General features: G+C 40.7%; 1 protein-coding gene across 4 annotated transcripts in view; it reads right to left on the bottom strand.

The window, feature by feature from the left end:
- The window catches only part of sorcs2 (sortilin-related VPS10 domain containing receptor 2), a 668,617-nt gene that overhangs the window by 53,964 nt on the left and 586,670 nt on the right, over positions 1-27,983 (bottom strand). For all 4 annotated transcript variants that reach the window (XM_072576855.1, XM_072576671.1, XM_072576763.1 and 1 more), the window contains 4 exons: positions 17,489-17,606; positions 14,141-14,274; positions 12,323-12,436; positions 4,122-4,293 (listed from right to left, as the gene is read on the bottom strand). In XM_072576855.1, the coding sequence (XP_072432956.1) occupies positions 4,122-4,293; positions 12,323-12,436; positions 14,141-14,274; positions 17,489-17,606 (538 nt within the window). The remainder of the gene's footprint in view (positions 1-4,121; positions 4,294-12,322; positions 12,437-14,140; positions 14,275-17,488; positions 17,607-27,983) is intronic.

Genomic DNA, 27,983 nt, shown 5'->3' with positions numbered 1-27,983 from the left:
AGTATTCTTTCACGAGTCACTCATGAGTTCCAAAGTTCTAGTTAAATTCAGTAACTGGATCTAGCTTGTTAACTGCAAGCACACTATACACCCTTTACATTGAGTGCATCTGCTCAGCCTCCCTGAATAACCTAATCAACAAAGAGAAATCCTGATCTAGGGGGTAGGAACTGGTAGCTTTACCTTTTCTCTCTTAAGTTGGTTGAATTTAGCTGTGTTTTGCAATTTTGCCGACGCAAAACCAGACTAGGGAGAAAAATCAGCTAAAAGTGCCTCTTCTTCTTAAACATTGCTACAAATGATTGTTCCTGGAGTGTCAAGTGAGAACAGAACTGGGTTTAGTTGTGAGAACATCCGTGGATGAATAACCACATGGTTATCTGGGCTCAGAAATGAAGAAATTGAGGCAAGGTATGCCTATGGAGCTGAATGCTACTGAAAGTAACACCAGGCAAGAGCACTGGTGAAAAAAAAAATGATAATCTGCTCACAACATGGTTTCCTTTATATGGCTCCAGGCCTATTTATAAAGAATGATCTATGTGGACAAATGAAATGATGTTACCCATAGGCAGTGAGCTCCATTTCTTTCTTTTAATTTATTTCTGCTTTCTTAGTCAGAGCAAAAACAGCACGAGACATGATTCTGGAGTTTAGAAGAATTGCTGTATAAAATTCAGAATGAAATGTGTAGAAATGAAATTCTCCCATAACCTATAAAATTAATGAGTCAAAAATTGACAATAATTCAGATCCAAAGTTGTAATCTTCCTGTCCAAAATAATTTTGCCAGTCATTGTTCAGTACAAAACAATTCACATCCTCAATTTCTTATTTATTTTCACATTAATACAGACTCAAGTTTGAAATATCCCAATAGAAAATTTCATTTCATGTGCTTTTGACTCATTCATATTTGGTTCTGTGCATTTATTTCAGTTATGATGTTGGTAAATATTAGTCCTGGCAAAGGAAACATCTTTCACTTTTTATTGTACTGTTAATATCAAGCATTTACTAGTTAGTAATGGACAGAAATTCCTTGATCCAGTCAGACTGCAACAGCGTCATATCCTCTCACAACTGCTAACTCAGAAACAATTATGAAAAAAAAATACAAAATATGGGGAAACACTGACTACAGCTGATTGATTTTACTCTTAACATCTTTTATAGAGGTCTATTATTTCATCTGTTTGGATTGATTCAAGTCTAACTCTGAAACAGTGACACATCATACAAATCCATCACATGACCGGAAGTCTCTTGAAGTGAACCGTACGAGGTGTTTCTTGACAATGCTTTACACCTAACATTGGGTTTCTGTGTATGGACATCATGAAGCATGGAATAGAATGATTATCACAGGGAACTAATACATCCTTAGAGTTAGGCCGGGGGCAAATCATTTTAATTGAATTATGCATGTCTTGACCTTGATATGTTTTCATTTTAAATACAATTTTCCTGAATATGTCGGCCAGGCACTTCAGTTTTATATACTTGTGCTGAACTACCACTAAACTCATTTCAAACAACTATTTCCTTGTTTGAAGCAATCAAATAATCACAGGCCCAACACCTTGAAGTATTTACTGTATTCTAATTTGTCACTGGAATATTACTGTAAATTTATTGTTGTAAATTTATCATTGATTAACAGGGGCATTTTTCCTAAAGTGTATATAAATGCTTGATTCAAATATATAAAGTTGTTGTTGATGGGTGTACTCTGCTACAATGATACCACATTCTCACAAGAAGTCTTAATGACTTTTGTATCATTGTCAGCTGTGTGCAGTGACAAAGCTAACCAACCATCCAAAGCGGAGGCTATTCATAGAATGTTGTAATCATGATAAAATAGATCTATTTACTGACAGCAATAATCCAAGGTAGCAGCTGTGATCTTATTAACACATGCACTCAATTTAATTCCTGTAATTTACGTCAGAGTTACAGCTGATGCTAAAGGTACTTTGTAACTGGTTCAATTTGCTGGCACAAATTGGGAATTTACACTTCCATATGAATATTACTGCACTAATTTCCACATATTCCTGTCAGAATTTTAATTCCTGGATTTTCAGAAAACAATGATGACAGCTAGACTCTGTTTCCCCATTCTACCAACTGGGAAAATTTTACTAAAATAGAAGTTTTGCTAGTCTACTGAATTGTCTGATTTCTGTAAAGGGGCATTGCATTTGCTGTCAACATACCTGGGCTAAGGAGAAGGAATAATTTCGTCAGGTTCCCTGAATCTTAATCTGAAAGGGCATAGACAACCATGAAGTTCAATACTCATTGTCTAGTTTCACACATTTGAACTGAAAGCAGGAAATGGGTGCAAAATAGTTAACTTCTAGCGTGTTCTGCATTTCCTATGCTAAATACGTAAACATTTGGCATGACATTACATTTGTAGATGTTTCCTTTATAAATTACTTGCTCTGCCATTGTCACACATGTAACAACACAGGTATAATGTTGAATATTTTGTAATGCAACCTGTTCTAAGATGATTTTCACAATGAAGAGCTATGGATTGATTTAGAAGAAAGTAAAGTGAAAGAATGAAGACAGGCGTGGCAGCAGAAATAAGTTTTAAGGTTGTTTATGAACGTGAAGAAAGACATGCCAAGGCTGAGTTTTAAAGGAGGAGAAGATCAAATTGCCATGCCCCAATTGTTTCAAGATATGGCTACCAAAGTTGGCAAGAAGGGAGGAAACACGAGAGTGGCTGGAGGGGGCTTTGGATATATGAAGTAGAAAGTTCTATGAGTAGCAGGGTCTGGAATGCAAGATTTGTTATGTTTCCTTCTCATTGCCTGCCCATTGGTGTGGGAAAATCCACCATTAAGACACATAGATCCAGCTTAATGGACAAATTGGATTGTCTGCTGACTGTAAAAGACTTGTCTCACACTCAAAGGACACGCAACCTACTGAAGTGCTTGAGGGGTTGAGCCAGACAATAAAACACTGCACTCAGCATGGTGGGAAAAACAATTGCAAGTGAAATATTTTGAAAGGCTTGGTGGTTAGCAATGTACCAATTGCTAGTATATGTTTCAATGAAAATATTCCAAGAACTAAGCTTTATAATAATGAAAATCACCACAGAACATTTCCATTCACCTGGATCAGGAACAAGAATTCAATTGTGCTGACTCTAACAGGAATTGCACATACCATTTAGCCACCTGGAAGTGATTAAATATATTTTTGCTTTATGCTCAACGAACAAAGTACTGAACTGAAGGCAAGTATACTATTATGTCAGTTTAGAAGTAAAGGGTCAATTAAAGACCAAGTGGCGGTGTCTCTCCCATGCAATCATGGAGGCTCAGGTCTTCTTAACTGTTTTCTCAGCTTTCTTCATTAATCTATCCTCATGTATCACCCCACTTTCCTGAAAATACTAAGTCTTCAACAGGGTACAGTTCCAGACCCTTGTTCAGGTAGCCGTCACTTACATGTAAATTTGCACCATGTGTGAGCAAGCTTTTTTTTGACATGACAGCTCAACCTTCTCTTCATCTGATGGATAAACATACACTTCCAGTAGAACTTGAAATATGATGCAGAGTAAAAACACTGGCTAATTTCTTCTTTCTTCAATCAAAGATGGTCAGGTAATTTTCACTATTACAGCCATGCTCGGCTATCTCAACACAAACTGGGCATTGCAACTTCGATAACACAGAAGAGTAACTCACTTGACAAAATCAATAGGCCCAGAGATGGAAGTACTCAGGGGTTTTTTTGGACCATTCCTGCCTTTGCAACAACAGTTCTCTTATATGATAGTGTGGGAAAATCCACCTCAAGCACTCAGTACAATGAGCAGTCCAAATTACATTGCAGACTACATATTTACCAGAGTCAGGACAAAATTACATGTAAATGGGCTTTATAATCTCCTCTGTCATTGTTGCCATTTATACATCAGACAGATTCAGCCCAATTAAAGCAAATTTGATAACCTGACCTGTCTAGTGAGTGGATGCTTGCTTGCATGTGTGTATGTTAAAGGGGGTGAGAGAGAGAGAGAGAGAGAGAGAGAGAGAGAGAGAGAGAGAGAGAATCAGCAAACACTATAATTAGTTTCATATTACCTGATTTTGCATTATCAAGAATGTAACATCATCACCAGGGTTGACTGCTAGCCTTTCTCCTTTCGTGACTATATGGAGCCCTTTAGGAGCCATTAACGGGCATCGGTACTGCATGGAGCCCTGCCGTTTGTCCACGCCACCCTTACAGACATTCAGTGCCACCTTCCTGTAACTGTTCAAAATAGTCAAAGCTTTAGCGTTCAAATCAATTTACACAGATACACTTACACATTATGTATACAGAAACCGAAGGGAGAAAATTTACTGTTTGGCACATGATACTATACAATAGAAGGACAGCATAGTGATTCAGTGGTTAGCACTGCTGCCTCACAGTGCCAGGGACCTGGGTTCGATTTCAGCTTTAGGCGGCTGTCTGTATGGAATTAGCACATTCTCCCTGTGTCTGCATGCGTTTCCTCCAGGTGCTCCAACTTCCTCCCACAATCCAAAGATGTGCAAGTTGGGTGAACTGGTCATGCTAAATTGCCCAAAGTGTTCAGGGATGTGTAGGTTAGGTGCATTAGTCAGGGATAAATATAGGGTAGGGGAATAGGTTTGGGTGAGTTATTCTTTGGAGGGTTGGTGTGGACCTGTTGGGTCAAAGGACCTGTATCCACACTGTTGGGATTCTAATTCTAACATAAATCGGTTTTACCTACTTTTCTCTTGACATTTATGCTGGGTGAAGTGTGTCCTGACATGGCGCAGGGGTACAGCGGTTAGCACTGCTGTCTTACAGTGTCAGGAACTCAGCTTTGGTGATTATTTTGAGCTTGCATATTCTCTCCATGTCTGGGTGGGCTATCTCTCAGTCTAAAGATGTGCAGGATCAGTGGATTGGCCATGCTAAATTCCCCTGCAATTTCCAGAGACGTGGTGGATTAGCCAGAGTAAATTTGGGGTTATAGGGATAAGGTTGGGGAGTTGTTCTGGGTGGGATGCTCTTCGGAGAATCGGTGCAGACACAATGGCCTCTATCTGCACTACAGGGAGTCCATGTTTCCTAATCTGGAGAGAAAATTATTAATGAAAATTACTCTAAAACAAGAAGAGGCAGCAAGATTACCAAATTCACAAGCAATCACAGGACTATGAAAGAAAACAAACCATCAGCAGGCTGATCAACACCTCATTTGTCACAATTCTCTTGCAAAAACACCTCGGAAAGAAGCACTTCTGTCATAGCCTTGGCTCTTGTGCTTCGATGCATACCATATCATAACGCAAAATCAGATTTTAGAACAACTAAACAACAGATTAACAACTCAAAAAACCCAGCGTCTAAGATGAAGGTAAGCCACATTGCTGACCAAAGCCTGTGCTGCCAATGACTTCTGGCTACTTCTGAGCCTTCCAATCTGTTTCCTTGTAACAGAATGGGATAGGTTAGCACAGCACAGATTACATAGAAAAGTCAGCTATTACTTGCGAAGCATAACACCAAGATCACAGAAACAATGGACCAGTGAGAGGTCATTCATTTGTCAGTCTTGCCGACATAGAATAAAGAGTGAAGAAAACTAAGAAGAAAGGCAGAGTTCTCGGTTTTCACATTTGAAGTCTTGGAGTCGATATAGATATGTTGCAGAATTATAGAAAAAGCAGCATTGAAAAAGATCATTTGCTCATCACATCTGCTACGGCAACCTACTTCCTGGCAACCACTATGTCTAATCCAACTGCATAGAAAAGCTCCATTCATTTAATCTGTTGTTGTCTGCCTGTGAGGGTTCTGATCCCATTCTCATTTGTGTCCACCAGCTCTTGCAGCTGCTAACTTTAGGGCAGCAAGGTGGCTCAGTGGTTAGCACTGCTGCCTCACAGTGCCAGGACCCAGGTTCAATTCCAGCCTCGGGCGACTACTGTGTCAAGTTTGCACATTCTCCCCGAGTCTGCGTGGGTTTCCTCCAGGTGTTCCGGTTTCCTCCCACAGTCCAAAGATTTGCAATTTAAGTGAACTGGCCATGCTAAAATTGCCATTAGTGTTCAGAGATATGTGGGTTAGTTGAATTAGTTAGGGGTAAATGTAAAATAATGGGGTAGGGGCGTGGGTCTGGGTGAATTACTCTTTGGAGGGTCAGTGTGAACTTGTGAGGCTGAATGGCCTGTTTCCACACTGTAGGGATTCTATCTTTTTTCAAGTAAAACATAAAGGTCTTTTTCAAAGGATTTCTGGACTTCAACAACCATTTGTGGCAACATTCTAACCCTCTGTAAGTCTTTTTCCTAACTTCTCTATAATTCCCTTATGAGTTGTGGCTGATTCTCAGTTATCCTCTCACAACTCAGTGTAAACAACATCTAGAATATTATCAAAGTCTGGACATGCCTCTGAGAAGATTGAAAACCCGGCCTGAATCCATGGTAGCCGCTGCACCCAGGTGACACTGTCTTATCAACAGCCAACTAGGAGATCAAGCAAGACACTGTCCTTCTTCTCAGAGGGAATCTGGCTCAATGAGATAGCTGGCAACTTGGCAGGGCCGCTGAAGGAAAAGGAATGTGTCCAATGCCGAGATGTTCTCTAAAGCAAGTAGCATTTTTTATATTTACGGTGTTGGAGTTAGGCAAATTGCACCTTCCAGCAGTGGTGCAACCTCCACGGGTCATGGAGAAAACATGAAAGAAGAGCGTATTTCATCATTTAGTGAATGTTTTTCTGCTTTCCAACATTCAATTGATCCACAACATTCAGATTTCATCTGAGTGGTCAATTTACACACAGTGCCGAGTGAACAATATTCACAAGGCCTCAAGGAATCTCTACCACATGATATTGGTAAATCACACATCACAGACAACCATCAATATCCCAGATAAGCAAACATTTCCTTTATGTGGTCTTACTTTCCACAGTTCTTTGGTCCAGTTCTTGCAAACGTCTTTCTTTATCCAGCGTTTCTTGTGAACAAGGGGATACATTTTCTGAAATTTCTCTTTGGGGAGGGTTTTCCATTTGAATATCATCGCCTTTAATTTTGTGCCATCCACTATGCAAGATGGAACTGTAATGATCCACAATGTCTTATGACCAGTGTCTTTGTAAGGACAGCTTTCCACCAATCTAGGAAATGGTCATTTTTGATGGATTGTTCACGTTTATCTGAATGTCATTGCTATCACCAATATTGGCCAATCGATGCACATTCTTCTCTCAATGTAGGATGACAAAACTGTTGAATTTGATGGTTTTATCATCAAGTTCAGGTGGCAGAATCTGTGAACTTTTCATTTTCTGATGGGAGGTATCAAATCCCCCTTTTATCCTGTGCACCATCTGGCACTGAATTCTGAAATGCTATTCTTCCTTACCTTTTTAATGGGGTCAAGTCAGATTGCTCTGCAGATGGTATGACTATTTTGACGATGTTTGGTAACCTTTTCTGCCAATGTTTTCTCTAGGTTAAATTGATTTGTGATAAATCATATGCTACACACTAGGCTTGTCAATTGGATGGAAGACTGCTGCAAGAATTCAAGTAGTGAAAGTCTTAAAAGTGTCTATATGCACCTTTAAATTAAAGAACCATGGTAATTACTGGTAAGTCATCAATAATTACAAGACAGTTTGAACTCTGAAAATCTTTCATCACTGTTTCCATGGACTTTATGAAAAAAAACATTTTAAGCCACAACTCATGGAGCCACTTTTTAAGGAAGATTTACTTCTACACAAATATATATGGTAAATACTATAGCTACAAAAGCAAGGTGTCTTTTGAATATTGTAATTGTACCCGCTTCCACCACTTCTTCTGACAGCTCATTCCATGCATGCTCCACCTTCTACATCAGTTCCCTTTTAAATATTTCGGAAACTGCCTTTCAGTTCCCTTTTAAATATTTCGGAAGCGGGTACAATTACAACATTCAAAAGACATCTGGATGGGTACATGAATAGGTAAGATTTTGAGGGATATGGACCAAATGTTGGCAAATGGGACTAGATTAACTTAGGATGTCTGGTCAGCACAGACGAGTTGAACCAAAGGGTCTCTTTCTGTGCTGTACAGCTCCATGGGCTTCTCAAGGACAATTAGAAATGAGCAACAAATGTTGACATTACCAGCAATGGTCTCTCCACAAGAGCCCCTTAAATATTCACTCCCTCTACCAGTGATACACAAAGGCAAGAATGTGAAGGATCCATAAGTAACATTGCAGCAATCTTTGCAATCTCTATCACTCAGAACGACAAAGCGCAGCAAGACACATTGGAAATTACCATGTGCAGGTTGTCACACACCATCCTGCTTTGGAACCATATTGCCATTCCTTCACTGTTGGAGTGTCAAAATCCTAGAATTCCTTTCTTAACAGCACTGTGGGTGTCCCAATGCTGCATGGATTGCAGTGGTTCAGGAAGACTCACCACCATGCACTGATGACAACAAATGCTGGCCATAACAGTCATGCTCACTTCAGAAGGATGGATTTTTAAAAATGCACTTTATGGTGCTCCACTGGATTTTCTACTCATATCTTCTATTACGACGTAAAAACAAGAGAAACTCCAGCAAAAACAAAAGGCCATAATCTTACAATAGTATCTTCAGTCACATGGGTAGATTGGAGCAGTTGGGACTGATATTTCCTTACAGGAAAGAATGCTTCGAGGAGATTTGATAGAAGTATACAAAAGAGCTGGACAGTGTAGGTAGCATAAAGAATTCCCATTGGTGGGGAGGTCAAGAACCAGAAGGCACAAATGTAGGGTAACTGGCAGAAGAACCACTAATGAAAATATTTTCCAAACAGAAAGTAGTCATGATCTGAAAACCACTGCCTTCTTTTAATTCTCAGGCCTCACTTACAGGCATCCAGACTGTTTTCCACAGAAAAGCAGGCAGGAGGTGGAGCCAGACTTGAAGGCAGAATCACAATGTTGAGCATCAAGGTGCTTTTTCTATGATCCATAAGGATATTCCTTGGATATCAAATTAAGTCAATCTGGAGCAGAGACATTCAAATCCATTATTCCTCCCAAGCCTGGAGGAGCACAACAAGAAAGTGTACAGATTTGGGTCCCTTTGCTGATCCACCAGGAGGACTTACAACTACTACAACCATTGCTCACTCAGATCAATATTTCAAATACCCAATAGGCTCCTAGTCATGCTGTCATAAGCCAGTCTACCAGTTTATAGAATGTGGCAGTTAAACTGGATAGTTCCTAAAAGCAGGCACAGGGATCAGGATGCACACTGGTTCACTGTCATGTCAGAGGCACACTAACTTCATGTTATCTACTCAATAGAATGCCTCCAGTCACTGTTATCTGTATTGTTCATTGCCTGAAAGTTTCAGCAGTGGATTAATACACCATTTAAAACTAGTTTGCATTTTTTTAATGGGTAATGTTGGAGTAGGTGCTTGGAATCAGGTTGAAGTGACTATGACTTGGAAAGACTTAGGGATGACAATATGGGGGAGAGTGGTCTTCAACGTTTTTGGGAGCTGCACTAGAGGTCTTAGAGGAGGACTTGGAATGGATTACATATCTCATATGCACATCAGGGTAGGAGGTGATTTAGACTCACAATCAAAAGGTAGGAGCAGAAAGATTGATGTGCAGGTCAACACGAGAATGCCACATTACATCGACTGCCAGGCAATGCTTAATATATTACAGTCCATCAGTCACTGAGCCACAATCACTGAGCTCACATCTAATATCCATGTACTATCTAACCCATACACTTAGTCCTGCTGCAAGCCTCATTTTCACACCACTTGGGTTAGACAATGACATCAACCATGACAGGCACATCAGACAATCTGATTGCACCACTCACTGGAATCATTGAGTGGCCAAAGGAGACATGATAGTAGTGTGGGGAAACAGGGAGAATCAGGCAGGAATAGCTGCATGGGATTCCTGGTGTCAGGAAAGCTGTACCAAATTACACTGGGTTGGGAAGGGCCCAACACAGGATTCCTGCCAACTGACATTGGGGGATGTCAATGAGACTTATTAATATGATACATGAACCCAGCTGGATTTGACTGCGGCCTCTTTACTTTTTTGGGGGTGGGAGTGTGGGGTGAGGGGATCTGCCTGATGGAGGGATTTGCATCAGGAAAGGGGCTGTGGGAGTGAGAAAGGCATATGAAAGTCAAACCTCTGTGACCTTGCCTTCTACCCTGCTCCCTGGCAACCCTCTTCCCCAAAACCCACATTCTCACCAAATCAAGTGTCTAGAGATCCACTGGTGATCCCCAGATTAGCCTTTGGAGCTTGGTTGCTGATTGACTGGCAGCTCTCTGAGGTGGAATTCCTGCACTAGTGGTGAATTGAGGACACAAAGAGCATCAGGTCTCCCCGTCAGAAATTAGATTAGATTAGATTACTTACAGTGTGGAAACAGGCCCTTCGGCCCAACAAGTCCACACTGACCCGCCGAAGTGTAACCTACCCATACCCCTACATTTACCCCTTACCTAACACTACGGGCAATTTAGCATGGCCAATTCACCTGACCTGCACATCTTTGGACTGTGGGAGGAAACCGGACCACCCGGAGGAAACCCACGCAGACACAAGGAGAACGTGCAAACTCCACACAGTCTGAGGGGGGAATTGAACCCGGGTCTCTGGCGCTGTGAGGCAGCAGTGCCACCGTGCCACCCACTGATCTTCCACTGGTTCTCCCATTGGTAGTGGGGATGTGGGAAATCTTGACAACTAGCAGTAAATCCCAGCCACTGTCACAATATGCTCTCTCTCTTTCAGAAAGTTTCAGAAAATAACCTGAAGAGAACAGGCTTCTCAAAATGTCAGAACTGTCATGACTGGAATAAGCACCACCTGCATGTTCCCCTCTAAACCACACACCATCCTGATTTGGAAATGTATCGTTGTTCCTTCACTGTCATTGGGTCAAAATCCTGGAACTCCCTCCTTAACAGAGGTGGCATGGTGGCTCAGTGGTTAGCACTGCTGCCTCACAGCACCAGGGACCCGGGTTCAATTCCAGCCTCAAGTGACTGTCTGTGTTGAGTTTGCACATTCTCCCAGTGTCTGCATGTGTTTCTTGCGGGTGCTTCTGTTTCCTCTCACAATCCAAAGATGTGCAGGTCAGGTGAATTGGCCATGCTAAATTGCCCATATTGTTAGGTGCATTTGTGTGGGGTAAATAGGGGAAATGTGGCTGGGTGGGTTGCTCTTTGGAAGGTCAGTGTGGACTTGTTGGGCCTTACTGGTCTGTTTCCACACTGTACGGAATCTAATCTTAACGCTGTTGTGAGTCTACCTGCATCAAATGGACTATAGTGGTTCAAGAAGGCACCTCACCATCTTCTCAGGGGTAATTAGGGAGGGCAATAAATACTGGTCCAGCCAGCAATACCCACGTTCTATGCATAAATTAAGACAAAGTTATTAGGAAACAATGCTGCTTAGTCTGGGAAAAGGAACTGTTTAGGCCATAGCTTGTAGAAATGTTGAAATCGTCGAGAAGGCAGTATGCTCATGGTTAAGCATTATTTTCAACTCCCAATTACTTCTCATTCTACATGCTCTGGTGCTGCTATCTGCACACATCTCTTACTTTCCCCCTCAAACAACATAGTACCATAACCTTACCTTTGTGGCTTCTTTTTTCCAGACAATTAAGAATAGCAACCTGACTATGACAGAATACTCAAAATAGAGTGAAGAAGAAGATGACCCCCCCCCCCCCCCCCAATCATTTCAGTAGCTCAGATCCTTCCACTGTATCTAGCTTACAGAAGACATTAGAGATAGGATGTTATCTGCTACCGTCATGGTGAGGGCCCAAGTGAAAGTCACCAGTGGCCAAGACCGTATCTGCTCCCACATTTAGTCCCCTTATCTGGTTGTTATCATATTATGATTTATGGAACCTTACTGTGTTGAAATAGGCCAATGTGTTTTCTAGCTTAAAGAATGACTACATTTCAAAGGCACTACCAGTGGTTGCAAAATACTTTGGGATATCACAATAAATTCCTTACTATCCAGGCAGTGAAGGTGAAAATTTATTCCATGAGATTCATATCCATGTGGGTATCTCATCAATACAGAGAAGTGATATAGAGGAGGAAATTGCAAAAAATCCCTATCATTAGAAGGTTGCAGTAACCAATGGTGCACACGTACCCCAAGCCTGTGTGGGGTAGATGGACCAGAGACTAAAAAGTATGAGCTTTTGTTTCATGACATGCTCAGTACTTACCCAGAGCTTTTGGTGTATGTATGTCCAAATTTACAGTCTTCAGAAGGTGAATCTGGATTGTACCAAAATGCTGGGACACATCTGCCATTAGCTTGCTGTTCAAAGCCATAGTCACTGCAAAAAGTACAAAATGGTCAATGAAGACTGAATAGGTGAAAGTGTTAAAACAACACTTGGAACGATGGTCTGAGTATGAAACTGATGCTGTGGATCAGATGTCCATTATAGAGACTTTTTCCATTTCCTGTTATTTCTAGAACAGGTGGCAAGTTGAATATCTACACTAGGATTCTATATAAGTTGTACATTGAGGAACTCCCCACTAGGCTGGGTATTATATAGAGGAGTATAAATTCCTTATTAGGGCATTGAATTACTGTAACTTGGTCTTGGTTTATCTTGTCAATGTTCCTCACTGGTTAGCATGTGTCTGGCTGAATTATTGGGAGTGGACTTTGAAGTTTATTTCCAACCTCACTCTTAGTAAATGATCATGTCTGGCTTATTTTCATATATCGCATTTTGTTGCTGTTTAAGTTGATAAGTGTGTATATAATACATAATGTGGTTGATACATTTTAATTCCTACACTTAAGGAACAACTGAGACACAGTCACCATATATTTACCTGATGATAATGCTGGCAGTAAATTTTTAAAATCACGCATTTCTAAGATAGTGTCTTGTACCAAGTGCTTTGAAAAGTCCTTGTAGCTTCATGATGTCAATACAGCTTGATTGCAAATGTATATTCAGTAATTCTATGAAAATCACACTACCCTGATTATAAACAACCCGAAGCATGTTGCAAGATAGCAACAGCATTGGCAATATGGCACTCAGCACGAATATTTAGTAATGGCTTGATAGATTTGCAAATTAGCATTCTCAAAATAGAAAATAATACCCCTTTGAATTTCTGTTGCTCAAGATTCTCTATTAGTTGCATCAGTTTATTGTTATCTCAACTTTAAGATAAGTTAACAGCTTGAAAATCAGCTCATTCTGTGCAAAACATCATCATTTAATATTGGCAAAGTATTTTCTCTTTTAATTCCATATAGGTTGATATCAGATGGCAATGAAATACATTAGTTCTGTGATGAACTCACATGATTTGTCAGGCAGTTCTTTTGGGATATATTTAATCAAATGATTCAGAACAACATCACTATTTCAATTTGTTATGACTAAGTGCTAAACCACAGAAACTCCACTCCCATAATGGCTTTTACATCAAATACATGCTTAGCATGAGCTTCACAGAACAAAAAGCTCAGTAATTCAAATTTCAATCTGTGCTAAATTAGTTGATTTCAATGAGGACAGAATTTAGAGTTCTTCCAATGCATTCATAGAGAGGGAGGTGAAAACAGGGTCCCATCTCGTTAATTTTATGGAGTAATCGGAAGTCAAAATTATTGAAAATGGAAGGGACAATTTTGAAGAAACACCATACCAGCAATTGTGGAATAAAAAATTGTAGAGCTAATCTGAGAAAATTACAAAAACCACTGAAAATGCAAGAAATATGGAACAGGTTGGGGAACATTACAGAGTAAATGGTAATCAGTGATTAAGACCTCTAGCCATTCCTCAAAGCTACTAATTATTAGCTACTTTCATCATGTTTATTTTCACATATCACACATAAAATGGTATTCAAAAAGAGAGCATAAACCAAATAGGGCAAGAATTGAAATATTTCTCAATATTCAAACTCATAACACTATACTCAGCAATTTCTAATCTTGCTATTTGTTATTCTATTACATTACACAGTCCCCTGGTTAAACTGTCAAAGAAACAGATAATTACCACTCAAAATCAAATTCTGTGCACTGGCAACGTTTTGACGTAAGGGCTGATGTGAAGTTCTTTCCTTTAATACACCATGAGGATATTTTTCGCTTACGGAATTGTCTCTGTTCACCCATGATGCAATGCTTATCCTAAGCAGAAACATATTGATGATTAGTATGTTCAGATTAATATGTTATAGAACCATAGAATAATAGTGCACAGAAGGTATCCATTCAGACCATTGTGCCTCCACTGGTTCTTTGGTACAAATACTTAATCAATCCCATTCCCTTGCCTAATCCCTAAAATTGAATATTTTCACTTGGTGGTAACTCATAGAATGTCACTGCATGATTCACATGTACTAACGCCTCTATAGGTTAGAGCTACTAATTGGTTTCTCCCTATCCCGACCATAGTGCCACCATTCAAGAGTCACATTAACTCATTATCCATGGATTTTCTACTTGTCAATCTGTGTACACAGAAAGTTGGCCCCAGACCCCTTGCTATCCAGTGGTCTGTGCCCCTATTTCCCATGGATAACGAGATTTGTTGTATGTTAAAACTCAGGGGTTGGGAGATCGGACAGGGAGAGTGAAGGGACGACTGTTATGAGCATTCCATTTACAGATTATAATGATGCCGGAAGCGAGAAAAACTACAAGCAGCTTCAGCCAGAGCTGATACAAAGACCTATTTGAAGGCACTTGAAAGCAAAAGCGATCTTCTGAACCTAGGCTCCCAAGAGCATGCTGCAGGCTAAAATTTCAAATGTAGGACCCACAACTGTGAATAATATGGGAAAACCGGTTTGTAATTAGAGGATTTGGGAGAATACATTTTCAATAGTGATATTTCCTTTACCTAATCTTACAATGTTTACAAGACACGTACATCTGGATAATTTGCAATTAATACTCATCCAAGCCTAATGCTGACTACTGTTCTTGTTGAAATGCTGCTAGTCTGATCTGAAGGCTGTAACCAGCTATTGGATGAATGTGGAACACATGAGCGACTGGCTTGCAAATGCAGGAGGCCAGTAACAAATCCAGCTTTTCTCACGACTATGCATTCGATCAGCTTGGTCAGAGGTGGGATCAGCACACAGACTTTATCAAACACTGACCACATTTGAGTCAATGAAATCTACTTTACTGGGCTTTATAAAAATTGCTAAAATGCATTTTTTTTTGGCTGAGGATACAATTAACAATCTAAACTCATGTTGAGATCAAAAATTTTGTGCTACTTTTCATAAGTTTTTTTTGCTGTAGTTTGCATTCAAGTAAATTTTACACAACACCAACCTTAAAGTATTCCAAGAATGAAGCCAATCAATGGAAAATAATTTGAGAAAGGTTTCTGCATTAAAACATGTATGTACTTTTGAATGATTATATTGATAAAGCAGGTCTTTATTCTAGGTTTCCCAGCTTAAAATGATTTGTTTTCCAATATTTTATTTTGATGTTCTGCTTCTTCTAAGCAAGTTGGCATTTCTGCTTTAACATCATCGTCTTCACGGCCCAGACCAAGTTTCCTCCCCATTCCACTATCCTGGCTTTGCTTCCTTCTGCCCTTCTCCCAAACCTCCCACACCCCACAGACACCCCTACACCTCATCCTTTCCAGCTTTAGTTCCCCCTGACATTGCCTCCTCCTGCCCTTGTCATGGCCTTGCCTCCTGCCATCCATTCTTATCTAACACCCTCCTGTGGAGGCTTGTTGTGCCTCGGTTATCGGATCTAAACTCGGCTATCGGGGGATGGGAACTTGAAGGTGAATTCAGAAAGGAAAAAAAAAGAGGTTATTGAAAGTAGGAAAACTATAAATGAGAGTTGAAATAACAAAATCAAGTCCTTAAATGAGCCAGAGTCAACTTACAGAATAGCATTAAAAAGGCAGAATTATATACCATCTATCTGCATGCACACAGGATTCACAGTAAGATCTGTGAATTGATGTTGTAAGTACAGGTAAAACAGTATGTTTTAGAAGCCAATACAGAGACATGACTGTAGGATAATAAAAATTGAGAACTACTCATTAAAGGATATATGTCATTTAGGAAACTTGGGCATGAAGGTAAAGATGGTGGAGTAGTGCTGATAATAAGAAATGATCTCAGACAGGAAGAAAATGATGTAGAATTTGTTTGGATGGACCTAAGAAACTTACATGCAGTAAGCATTTGTGGGAGTAGTTTATTTCCCCACAGACAGATGTGGGGCATGGTATAAATGAATAAATTAGAAGAATGCGTACCAAGGAAATGCAATAATCAAGGATCACTGACGTGACTTATGACATATAGACTAATGAGCACCAATATTGTGGTGGCAAAATTCCTGAAGTATGTAGAAGATAGTTTTTCTGGAGCAATATGCTGAGGAACTAACTGGAACATGCTTGAAGAAGGGTTTTTACCCAAAATGTCCCTTTATTCACCTCCTGATGCTGCCTGGCTTGCTGTGTTCCTCCAGCGTCCTGTTTTTCTACTGAGGAACCAACTGGGCCATCGGCTATTTTAAACTATTGCTCTGCAGTGAGGGGGAGTTGACTAAACGATCCACTAAATGGTATGTTCCAGTCTCGGGCTGAAAGGAATTTGGTTCTAGGTGCCTGATCCTCCCTCCCTCTTTATCCCCAGTCTTGTAAAAGTCAGGAATCTACACATCCTTTCAGTAATTCCAGCAAACATTGTCAAGCGATTGCAGGAATTTGCCAAAATGGCAGAAGAATTTCAACTCCATATTTATGTCCTGAATATTGTCCATAATTTAATTTCCACTTTCATGGCCCAACTCACAAGTATGATTTGACAACCTGTTTTTTAAGCACCTGTCCAAGTCACTCAGCTGCCAGGAATGGCACACCAGCCTGCAATAATGCTGTATGAGATGCCCTTCCTTTCCATGAAAATGTAGGTCAACGTTTGCTAATAAGCCTACAATTAACCAGAAGTGCTCATTGTAAACTTGACATTTAGCACCTTGTGGCATACTGCATTGAAATTCCAAGTTGCCCATGTTCCTTTGTAACATTTCTTATGCTGCCTATAGGTTTTTCAAAGCCTTTCTATTTGCTTAACACATAATTTAAGTATGATAACGTAGGCTATGGGATGGCTCAAAGTTCCATACTGTATGCAGTAGGGAAACCCTGTTGTAGGAAAAGGTGATGAAAAAATGATCAAAATGTGAAAATTGCAAAGACTAGAAATCTGAAAAAAAAACAGGAAGTACTATAGACAAATCAGCTAACCAGCAAAAAAAAAGACAGATTATGATATTTTCAAATGTGTCCAGCAAAGATTTCCAGTACTTTTGAACTTCTTTACATTTCAGTCTACAATACCTGGTTCATGAGATCCCATGAGTCATAATCATCAGGTGAACACTGTCTGCTAAAGGATGGTCTGAAGTCCACTTTTACCAATTCCCAGTCTGAACGGAAGCTAATGTGACCAAATATCCTGGAAACAGAACATGGACACAGTGATTTCCAAACAGTTTACAAAACAATACTTTATACAAAGTACAGAGGTTCTTTCACTAGTTACCTTTGACTCGGTATCTAGCAATTCATATTTCCACACTACCCTTTGCAGTACTTCAAAATAAAACCTGTCTTTTGTGGGTTAACACAATAGATGGAACATTGCGTGATAAACTTTCAAAGAAAGCCAATCCAAAATCACAAAGGCACATGAGGGTGTTGTAAACTGCCTTTTGTGGCAATTCATCCTCGAATGAAATGTTGTCATTTACAAAAAGCTTTCAGTACGTTCCACCCTGAAACGTGTGGGGTGTGGGAGGGGAGTGGGTGGAAAACATTTGGCTGTTTCCAAGCCACAGAAACATTTTCAACTGTTCAGCAACATTTTCAAAAACAAAAGTTTGTCACGATTACATCATCGTACATGTTATTTTTGTTGGAATTTTTAGTACATTTTGTTTTAGAGACCTGACGAGCAACATCTGTAAGTACACTGGTGTGGCTAAAAGAATTTGGGAGGGTACTACGGAGGATGAAGTAAAGAAAAGTATGCTTCCACTTAATTGATCTTTAACAGGATGGCTCTCCTAAGTGTGGAGAATCAACATGCAGAATGTGAGCATTGTACAGCAATGCTATCCTCTTTCTGAACTTCATTAATATTCCTTCTTTATATTCAGCTGATAACTTCCCAGAGAAACATCGGAAGTTGCCCTTGCAAGTTGACTTTTTAAAGGACATTTGCAAATCAGCTCTTCGCTCTCCAATGCCAAAATCATGAAATGCATTTTCTCAATATTCCACCGGGGGGAGGTACTAACTAACAGGAAACTGGGTATGAGGCTCTGACAGGACTATCCAAGAATACTGATTGATTGAACAGAGAATGAAACTTGTCCATGCAGCGCACACATGCTGTCTATATGCACAGCAAGATAAACCTTCTAAATAAACATTTCCATACCCTCCCCCGTTGTTTCACACTAGAGACGACCAGCCTCTAAGTCAAGCCATGCCAATTGCAATAACATTTCCAACCTGTTGTACCAGAAAGAAATTGATCCAACTCAAGATGATCTTATTTTTCTGCTCGATTCAACCCCACATGAAGCAAAGCCGTGCATTGTTCAAGCTCAACCAAAATAATTAAATTTGAATTTGGTATGGGTTTCTGTGCATTGTGATGGATGCTTTAATGATGAAACCATCAGGTTAAAGTTGACAAAAGTCTTGATTTGGGTACTCATCAGCATACTTGTTAAAAACAGAATGACAATAAATGCAGGCAGTTTAATTTTAACTATTACACATGCTGCACTCATCTTTGGGTTGCACATTTTCACTTATGAGCTAATTGTCATTATTTTTCTCCTGGTTCAATGATAACTTGCTGCTTGTTGTCTAACAAAGGTGATCCCTTCTGAGTGTACCACTGCAAGGTGATGACTGACAGCAGCATGAATTTTGCTCCCTTCCTTTCACACATTGCTGAAGGAGACTTAGATGAGAGTGAGACAAACCGATATCTTGCCACATTATGCTGATACGTAGCCATTGTTGAGCCCCTGGGCTGTCTGGAAATTATTTCATCCTCCACAGATATAAATAATTCAGCTATTACTTAGTGGGGCCTCTCATTGAATCTCAATTCTGCTTTAGCTATTGTGGTGTAAGTACAGGTTACTCTGCTAAATAGCAAATCTGCTTCAACTAGATCTTCTTTCTTTTAGATTATCAAAAGTCACGATCGGAGTAGGAGATTTTTTAATTTGCAACTCTTTGTGGTTAAATAGTCCAAGCATTCTGTTGGAAATTGGACCACCTAGAAAAAGGAATGCTCAAATTAAATCACTAGTCTCTGTTAACGTAATTAATCATAACTTGAATGATATTAAGTGCATTATCTTTGCACTCAGCGAGACAGTGTGTCGAAAAGAGTGGCGCGAGAAAAGCACAGCAGATCAGGCAGCATCCAAGGAGCAGCAGGGTTGATGTTTCGGACATAAGCCTTTCATCCCATTCCTGATGAAGGGCTTGTGCCTGAAATGTCGACTCTCCTGCTCCTTGGATGCTGCCTGATCTGCTGTGCTTTTCTCGTGCCACTCTTTTCGACTCTGACTCTCCAGCATCTGTAGTCCCCACTTTCTCCTACTCAGCTGGAGAGTTGAGGGAATAGGCCAAAATTTCCACTGCTAGAAGATATGGTATAGATTCAGCTCATGATGGTTGAAACAATTTGGCTGACTTAACTGGGTAGCAACAACTGTCTATGCTCAAACATGCAAAGGAGCTTCAGGATATCCCAAATACTTTACAACCAATGAAGTATTCATGAAGCATAGTCACAGATGTAGGGAAAGGCAGCCAAGTTGCATGTAGAAACCTGCCATTAACAAGAGGATAATGATCATATATCATATCCCTTTGTAATGTTTTTAAGGGATAAGTAATGGCCAGCACGCTGGGAATCATCCCTATTTTCTGCATAAAAGCGTCGTAGGATTGTGCATATCCACATGAGACAACATACAGACCTTGTAATAATCTGTTCATCCAGAGAAAGACACCTCCCACTTGTGCAGCAATCCCTCACTACAGCACTGGAGCATCATCCTAGATTTTTGTGCTCAAGTATTAAAGTACAGAAGGATATCTGGTATTGGTGAAACTCTACCCTAACCATAGTCAGCATCTTCAAGCAAGAGAGAAGCAATATTTTGAAAGAAGAAACAAAGTAACTTATCTTTTTCACAAGATAGAAATTCACAGCGGAAGTCAACTATTTACTAAAGGCTCTTCATGCAAATTACTCTGAAGCTGCGAACATATTATAGGATTAATGTGGGAGACTATAGTCTTTCCATTTTCCCTCATCTTTCTGCACTAAGCCTTAATTGGTAGCATGAGTTAAGAATTAGTAAGAATTAAGAATAGGTATGAAACTATGTCTAGGATGGTTTTTGAACTTACAATTAATATTTAACAATCTAAGTAACCAAGTTGAGGTAGTGTGTTAGTCATCAGCAAGCTATGGCATTTCACTCTGCTTTTTCTAAAAATCAAATCCAATCTTTCATTTTGTTAAAAAAAAATGTAAATCTAAAAAGATTCTAAATGAATAGAGGTAAGTCCACTTACCCATCTGTCAAAACCTAAAGTGGTTTTAACATAAACATTTGTAATACGCCTGTTGACTTAAGCATTTAATCTTTTGCAAGTGCTGTTTTGAAACTTTCAGATTAAACAAGGACTCAACTTGAGTGGGATTTGGGGTGTGGGGGAGACAGATTTTATTTTAAAAATTGATTTTTTCGTACATCACGGTGACTTTTTGGAGATTTTAACTACTACCTCTTTCAGTCTTTGTAAAGATTTGGCACGTCAGTACTGTACAACACATATTCATATACAGCTCAGGGTTATTCTAACACACACTACAAATTAAATATCTACAGGATTTATTGCTTTGTAAAACAATACCATTCCAAAAATAAAGCACAACCAAATGGAGTAAATAATTACAAAGTTAAAAAAAGAAATTCTTTACAGATGTATTTTTGAATGCAGCCTAAGGGCACAGTTCTAGAAATAGCTTTTGAAGAAGAAACTGATATATTCTGTTGGGTAGAAAGAAATTTTTAACCAGTATGAAATCACACTTGGTTGTATGAGGCTGGGTTATGTTTTATACTCAAGCATAGCCTTAACGCCCCTGGTCAGTCACTCAGCCATAGCTAATGGGAAGATATTCCTCCCGTTAATTACATTCTGAAGTTGAAACAAGCTGTTCATAAACTATTTGATCCTAAGTTCATAGTCCAATCTGGTAGCCTCACTAAGACCACTCTCAAGTTCACCTCCATTAGCATTGATGCTTCCAGCCCTGATTCAACTACATCTCTAAGAAATTTGCACTCCTCAAATTCTGACCATTTGTCCATATCTGATGATCATAGTCAAGGATGGCTGTGCCATTAGCCAGCTAGGTTGAGAGCTGTGGAATTTCTTTCCAAAAGCTCTTCATCTTATTACTTCTCTCTCTCTCTTTCATTAAGATGTTTCTTTGACCAAACTTTGGTCTCTTGCCCTAATATTGTTCACTTACATGGCTCAGTGTCAACATTTCCTTAATAATTTTCCAGCATAGTGCCTTTTACCTTTGACAAGGGACTGAATTCATACAAGTTGTTGTAGCTGAAGAAGGATACATTGAGGGGTAGGATGTTACTGATGCTACTAATAGAGAAGTTCTGGTACTCAAGTGGGTACAATAGGAAAGTTTACATTTGGGCCTGGAATTGTCTGGGATGTGGGCATAATGGAGAGTTACCTGCTCCTCCTCCCACCACCAAAAGAAAAGTGATAGAAGTTAAAGTTATTTAATTCATTAGACCTTGCCCGTCCAAAATCCCTTTTTTTTCACTACTGTAAAGATTACATCTTTTTGTTCCTCTTATTTTTCATTGTGGATTGAAATGGGAAAAGGGATGTTCTAAAACCATGGTCAGTGGAAAGACCTTTTAAAAGCAGGTTACCAGCACTCATTATAAGTGCTATTTACACTATTGAGTGTCAAACGATGGGGGAGGTTAGTTGCAGATGAGCTGCAACCAGGGAGTGTGCAAAGAAGTTAGATTTGTCTGGCAACAAAGAGCTGATTGGTCTGTGGAATGGTGACCAGTTGTCATTGACAATGGCTTTCCGTTTGCCAACAGCTGTGAGATTGGCTCCCAGGTGGGTGAACAGCAACATGCAAGTCCAGGTCCGCAGTTACAAGTTTAAAAAATAGTGGATCTGAACAGACTCAGAGAAGGGCACTTGAGAACGTGAGCTATATTTAGCAGTTGGGAGGAGTGTCAAAAGCGATCTTCCTTACTTGTTGCACTAATTGCCTTCTCGTGCTGCGAACTTTCCTTTGATAAAGGATTATAATAATGCATTGTATAAATTCTCTATAGATTCTTAAATACATGGCAGAATTGACATTGTCAGATACACCCTACACTGAACAGACATCCACTCATGCAGACTTTTAGTATCAGCCCAGGAAAACATGGGGACTCTGTCAAGGCAGCAAGTACAATATAGCGATATATAATAGAGATGATAATTTAACAACATTCTACTATAGATTCGCACCATATCCAGTGTTACTGTGTAATGACCAGTGCTCCTGATGCCATTTGGATACAGAACTGGCTTTTGGATACAGAACTGGCTCAAAGGTAGAAGACAGAGGGTGGTGGTGGAGGGTTGTTTTTCAGATTGGAGGCCTGTGACCAGTGGAGTGCCACAAGGATCGGTGCTGGGTTCTCTACTTTTTATCATTTACATAAATGATTTGGTTGCGAGCATAAGAGGTACAGTTAGTAAGTTTGCAGATGACACCAAAATTGGAGGTGTAGTGGATAGCGAAGAGGGTTACCTCAGATTACAACAGGACCTTGACTAGATGGGCCAATGGGCTGAGAAGTGGCAGATGGAGTTTAATTCAGATAAATGTGAGGTGCTGCATTTTGGGAAAGCAAACCTTAATGGTAAGGTGCTAGGGGAGTGTTGCTGAACAAAGAGACGTTGGAGTGCAGGTTCATAGCTCCTTGAAAGTGGAGTCGCAGGTAGATAGGATAGTGAAGAAGGCATTGGTATGTTTTCGTTTATTGGTCAGAGTATTGAGTACAGGAGTTGAGAGGTCATGTTGTGGCTGTACAGGACATTGGTTAGGCCACTGTTGGAATATTGTGTGCAACTCTGGTCTCCTTCCCATCAGAAAGATGTTGTGAAACTTGAAAAGGTTCAGAAAAGATTTACAAGGATGTTGCCAGGGTTGGAGAATTTGAGCTATAGGGAGAGGCTGAACAGGCTGGGGCTGTTTTCCCTGGAGCGTCAGAAGCTAAGGGGTGACCTTAAGAGGTTTACAAAATTATGAGGGGCGTGGATAGGGTAAATAGGCAAAGTCTTTTCCCTGGGGTTGAGGAGTCCAGATCTAGAGGGCATAGGTTTAGGGTGAGAGGGGCAAAATATAAAAGAGACCTACAGGGCAACTTTTTCACACAGAGGGTGGTATGTGTATGGAATGAGCTGCCAGAGGAAGTGGTAGAGGCTTTTACAATTGCAACATTTAAGAGGCATTTGGATGGGTATATGAATAAAAAGGGTTTGGAGGGATATGGGCAGGGTGCTGGCAGGTGGGACTAGATTGGGTTGGGATATCTGGTCGGCATGGACGGGTTGGACGGAAGGGTCTGTTTCCGTGCTGTACACCTCTATGACCCTATGACTCAGTACCAAACACTTGTTTTGTAATGGTCCAGTACTACTGGTTTTTCTCCTCTGAGTTCCAACAATAACCTATCTCCTTACCATCAGTAGAAAATTTTTCCCACCAAGAAGATAAATTTGCATCAAAGACTTGAGAAAGGATTCTGAGAAATGTAATGCACTACAAATAAATCCCAACCCAGGAACTAGCAACTCCACAAAGACGTCAGCACTCCTGTGAATACTCAGGATCCTAAGCCAATCTCACAAGGAAATATGCTCAAAATGCACCCTCACACTTCAAAATGTGATGGCTGGCAATTAACAAGCTGTAATTATAAAAACTAAAAAGGGTAATTATCAGCCCTGGAGCTGTTTAGATCAGACAACTGGCTAGCGCACATTTATTGATAGTCCTACAGATGGCAGCAAATGTAGTTTAAAAAGAAGTAGATTAGATTTGGTTCAATTGGCTTTTTGAACATAGTGCTGACAAATAGGCAGAGAATCCAATAATAGAAAACATGAGAATTTAGAGATGACTGCACATGGTCTGGTCTTCCCGTAATCCAAAATCAGTTTGACAATGATTTTAATGGAGGCATTTCAGCCAGTCAATCTTCCAGTTTACTTCAGCTGGGCACAGCAATATCTTGCAGATTATGAATGTTGGTTTCCTGAAGATCACTCTTCATTGTTTCTGTTTGGAAAACAGGTGTCATTTTTGAAAAGCAGAAAGCACTGTGACAGTGCGTCTTGCAAATGATTTTTACTTTATTAACTCCTGGAATGTGGACATGGCTGACAAGGTTGATATTTATTGCCCACATCCAATTGTCCTTCAGAATATGGTGGACTATCTTCTTCAAACTGTCACTGTCCTTGCGGTACAGTCACACCCACAGGCGCTGGTGGAGGTGGCTAGTTGGGGGAGACTCAGTACCTGACAACTGTGGCTTGCTCCTTGTTCCTCTGGGACTCCTTTATACAGCAGTCCCCAGACTGCCTACATCCTCTGTCCATAGAGTTGGTACTAGACATGTGGCCAGCATCACAGCAACCTCATGGCACATCTCCGCCTCACATGATACAGTTTTGCCTCTCAATACTGTTCTTGGGAGTGCAAGAGCACTTATCATTGTAATGCTGCTGCCAGGAAACTATGCATGCAAGGGCAGGCTGCCAACTCATAGACTGAACCAGGGACCATCACAGAGCTCATTGCTTGGTATCTCTGCCTGGAGCTTTTGCACTTTGCCCCCTCAGCCAGAGCTTTTAGGCTCATAGTATTTCTACTTAATCTTGTTGTTTAGCACATACACAAAGTCAGGCAGATTATGTTTGTCATCTGTCAGTCAAGGCGGTGAACTTGTTGCTGTGTGGCACCAGGCAACGTCAATTGCACATGCCAGCAGCTAACACAGCAAAATAGTGATGGAAAAGGATAGACCAGTTCTAAAAGTTGAAGTTCTAAATTGGAGAAAGGCCAATTTTGATGGTATTAGGCAAGAACGTTCGAAAGCTGATTGGGGACAGAAAAGGGTATGGCTGGGAAATGGGAAACCTTAAGAAATGAGATAACAAGAATCCAGAGAAAGTATATTCCTGTCAGGGTGAAAGGGAAGGCTGGTAGGTATAGGGAATGCTGGATGACTAAAGAAATTGAGGGTTTGGTTAAGAAAATGAGGAAGCACATGTCAGATATAGAGAGGATACATCGAGTGAATCCTTAGAAGAAAGTAGGAGTATACTTAAGAGGGAAATCAGGAGGGCAAAACGGGGACATGAGATAGCTTTGGCAAATAGAATTAAGGAGAATCCAAAGGGTTTTTACAAATATATTAAGGACAAAAGGGTAACCAGGGAGAGAATAGGGCCCCTCTAAGATCAGCAAGGTGGCCTTTGTGTGGAGCCACAGAAAATGGGGTAGATACTAAATGAATATTTTGCATCAGTATGTACTGTGGAAAAGGATATGGAAGATATAGACTGTAGGGAAATGGATGGTGACATCTTGCAAAATGTCCAGATTACAGAGGAGGAAGTGCTGGATGTCTTGAAACGGTTAAAAGTGGATAAATCCCCAGGATCTGATCAGGTGTACCCGAGAACTCTGTGGGAAGCTAGAGAAGTGATTGCTGGGCCTCTTTCTGAGACATTTGTATCATCGATAGTCACAGGTAAGGTGCCGGAAGACTGGAGGTTGGTAAATGTGGTGCCACTGTTTAAGAAGGATGGTAAGGACAAGCCAGGGAACTAAAGACTGGTGAGCCTGACCTTGGTGGTGGGCAAGTTGTTGGAGGGAATCCTGAGGGACAGGATGTACATGTATTTGGAAAGGCAAGGACCGATTTGGGATAGTCAACATGGCTTTGTGCATGTGAAGTCATGTTCACAAACTTGATTGAGTTTTTTGAGGAAGTAACAAAAGAGGATTGATGAGGTCAGAGCGGTAGATGTAATCTATATGGATTTCAGTAAGGCATTCGACAAGATTCTCCATGGGAGACTGATTAGCAAGGTTAGATCTCACAGAATACAAGGAGAACTCACCATTTGGATACAGAACTGGCTCAAAGGTAGAAGACAGAGGGTGGTGGTGGAGGGTTGTTTTTCAGACTGGAAGCCTGTGACTAGTGGAGTACCACAAGGATCGGTGCTGGGTCCTATACTTTTTGTCATTAACATAAATGATTTGGATGCGAGCATAAGAGGTACAGTTAATGAGTTTGCAGATGATACCAAAATGGAGGTGTAGTGGACAGCGAAGAGGGTTACCTCAGATTACAACAGGGTCTTGACCAGATGGGCAAGTGGGCAGAGAATTCAGATAAATGCAAGGTGCTGCATTTTGGGAAAGCAAATCTTAGCAGGACATATACGTATAAGGTCCTAAGGAGTGTTGCTGAACAAACAGACCTTGGAGTGCAGGTTCATAGCTCCTTGAAAGTGGAGTCGCAGGTAGATAGGATTTGTTTATTGATCTGACTATTGAGTACATGAGTTGGGAGGGCATGTTGCGGCTTTACAGGACATTGGTTAGGCCACTGTTGGAATATTGTGTGCAATTCTGGTCTTCTTCCTATCGGAAAGATGTTGTGAAACTTGAAAGGTTTCAGAAAAGATTTATAAGGCTGTTGCCAGGGTTGGAGGATTTGAGCTATAGAGAGAGGCTGAACAGGCTGGGGCTGTTTTCCCTGGAGCGTCAGAGGCTGAGGGGTGACCTTATAGAGGTTTACAAAATTATGAGGGGCATGGATAGGATAAACAGACAAAGTCTTTTCCCTGGGGTTGGGGAGTCCATAACTAGAGGGCATAGGTTTCGGGTGAGAGGGGAAAGATATGAGACCTAAAGGCAACTTTTTCACACAGAGGTGGTATGTGTATGGAATAAGCTGCCAGAGGAAGTGGTGGAGACTGGTACAATTGCAACATTTAAGAGGCATTTGGATGGGTATATGAATAGGAAGGGTTTGAAGGGATGTAGGCCAGGTGGTGGCAGGTAGGACTAGATTGGGTTGGGATATCTGGTCGGCATGGACGAGTTGGACCGAAGGGTGTGTTTCTATGACTATGACACCATGTGATTGAAGGGTCCCAAGGAGGAAGATGAGACGTTCTTCCTCCAGGCATCAAATGGCTTGGATCTGGTGGTCGAGGTGGCCCAGGACTTGCATGTAGTTAGTGCAGTGAGAGGGCGAGTTGAAGTGGGTGGTGCGGTTGTTTGGTGTGTGTGCCCCAGAGATGTTCCCTAAACTGTTCCGTCAGTTAGTATTCTGTCTCCCCAATGTAGTGGAGACCACACTGAGAGCAATGGACACAGAGGATGTGGTGTTTGGATGTGCAGGAAAATCTCTGCCAGGTGTGAAAAAATCCTTTGGGGCCTTGGACAGAGATGAGGGGTAGGTGTGGGTGCAGGTTTTACACCTCTTGCGGTGGCAAGGGAAGGTACTGGGTGTGGATCGTGGGTCGGTGGGGGCCATGGACCTAATGAGGGTGTGGTGGAGGGAATGGTCTCTGCAGAATGCTGAAAGGGGTGGGATTGGAAATATTTATCTGGTGGTGGAATCTGACTGTAGGTGGCGGAAATGGCAGA

This window comes from Chiloscyllium punctatum, chromosome 1 (genome assembly GCF_047496795.1).
Source record: "Chiloscyllium punctatum isolate Juve2018m chromosome 1, sChiPun1.3, whole genome shotgun sequence".
In the NCBI taxonomy this organism is placed as follows: domain Eukaryota; kingdom Metazoa; phylum Chordata; class Chondrichthyes; order Orectolobiformes; family Hemiscylliidae; genus Chiloscyllium; species Chiloscyllium punctatum.
Note: the sequence above shows the minus strand (reverse complement) of the source record. Positions and strands in the feature narration are given on the sequence as shown.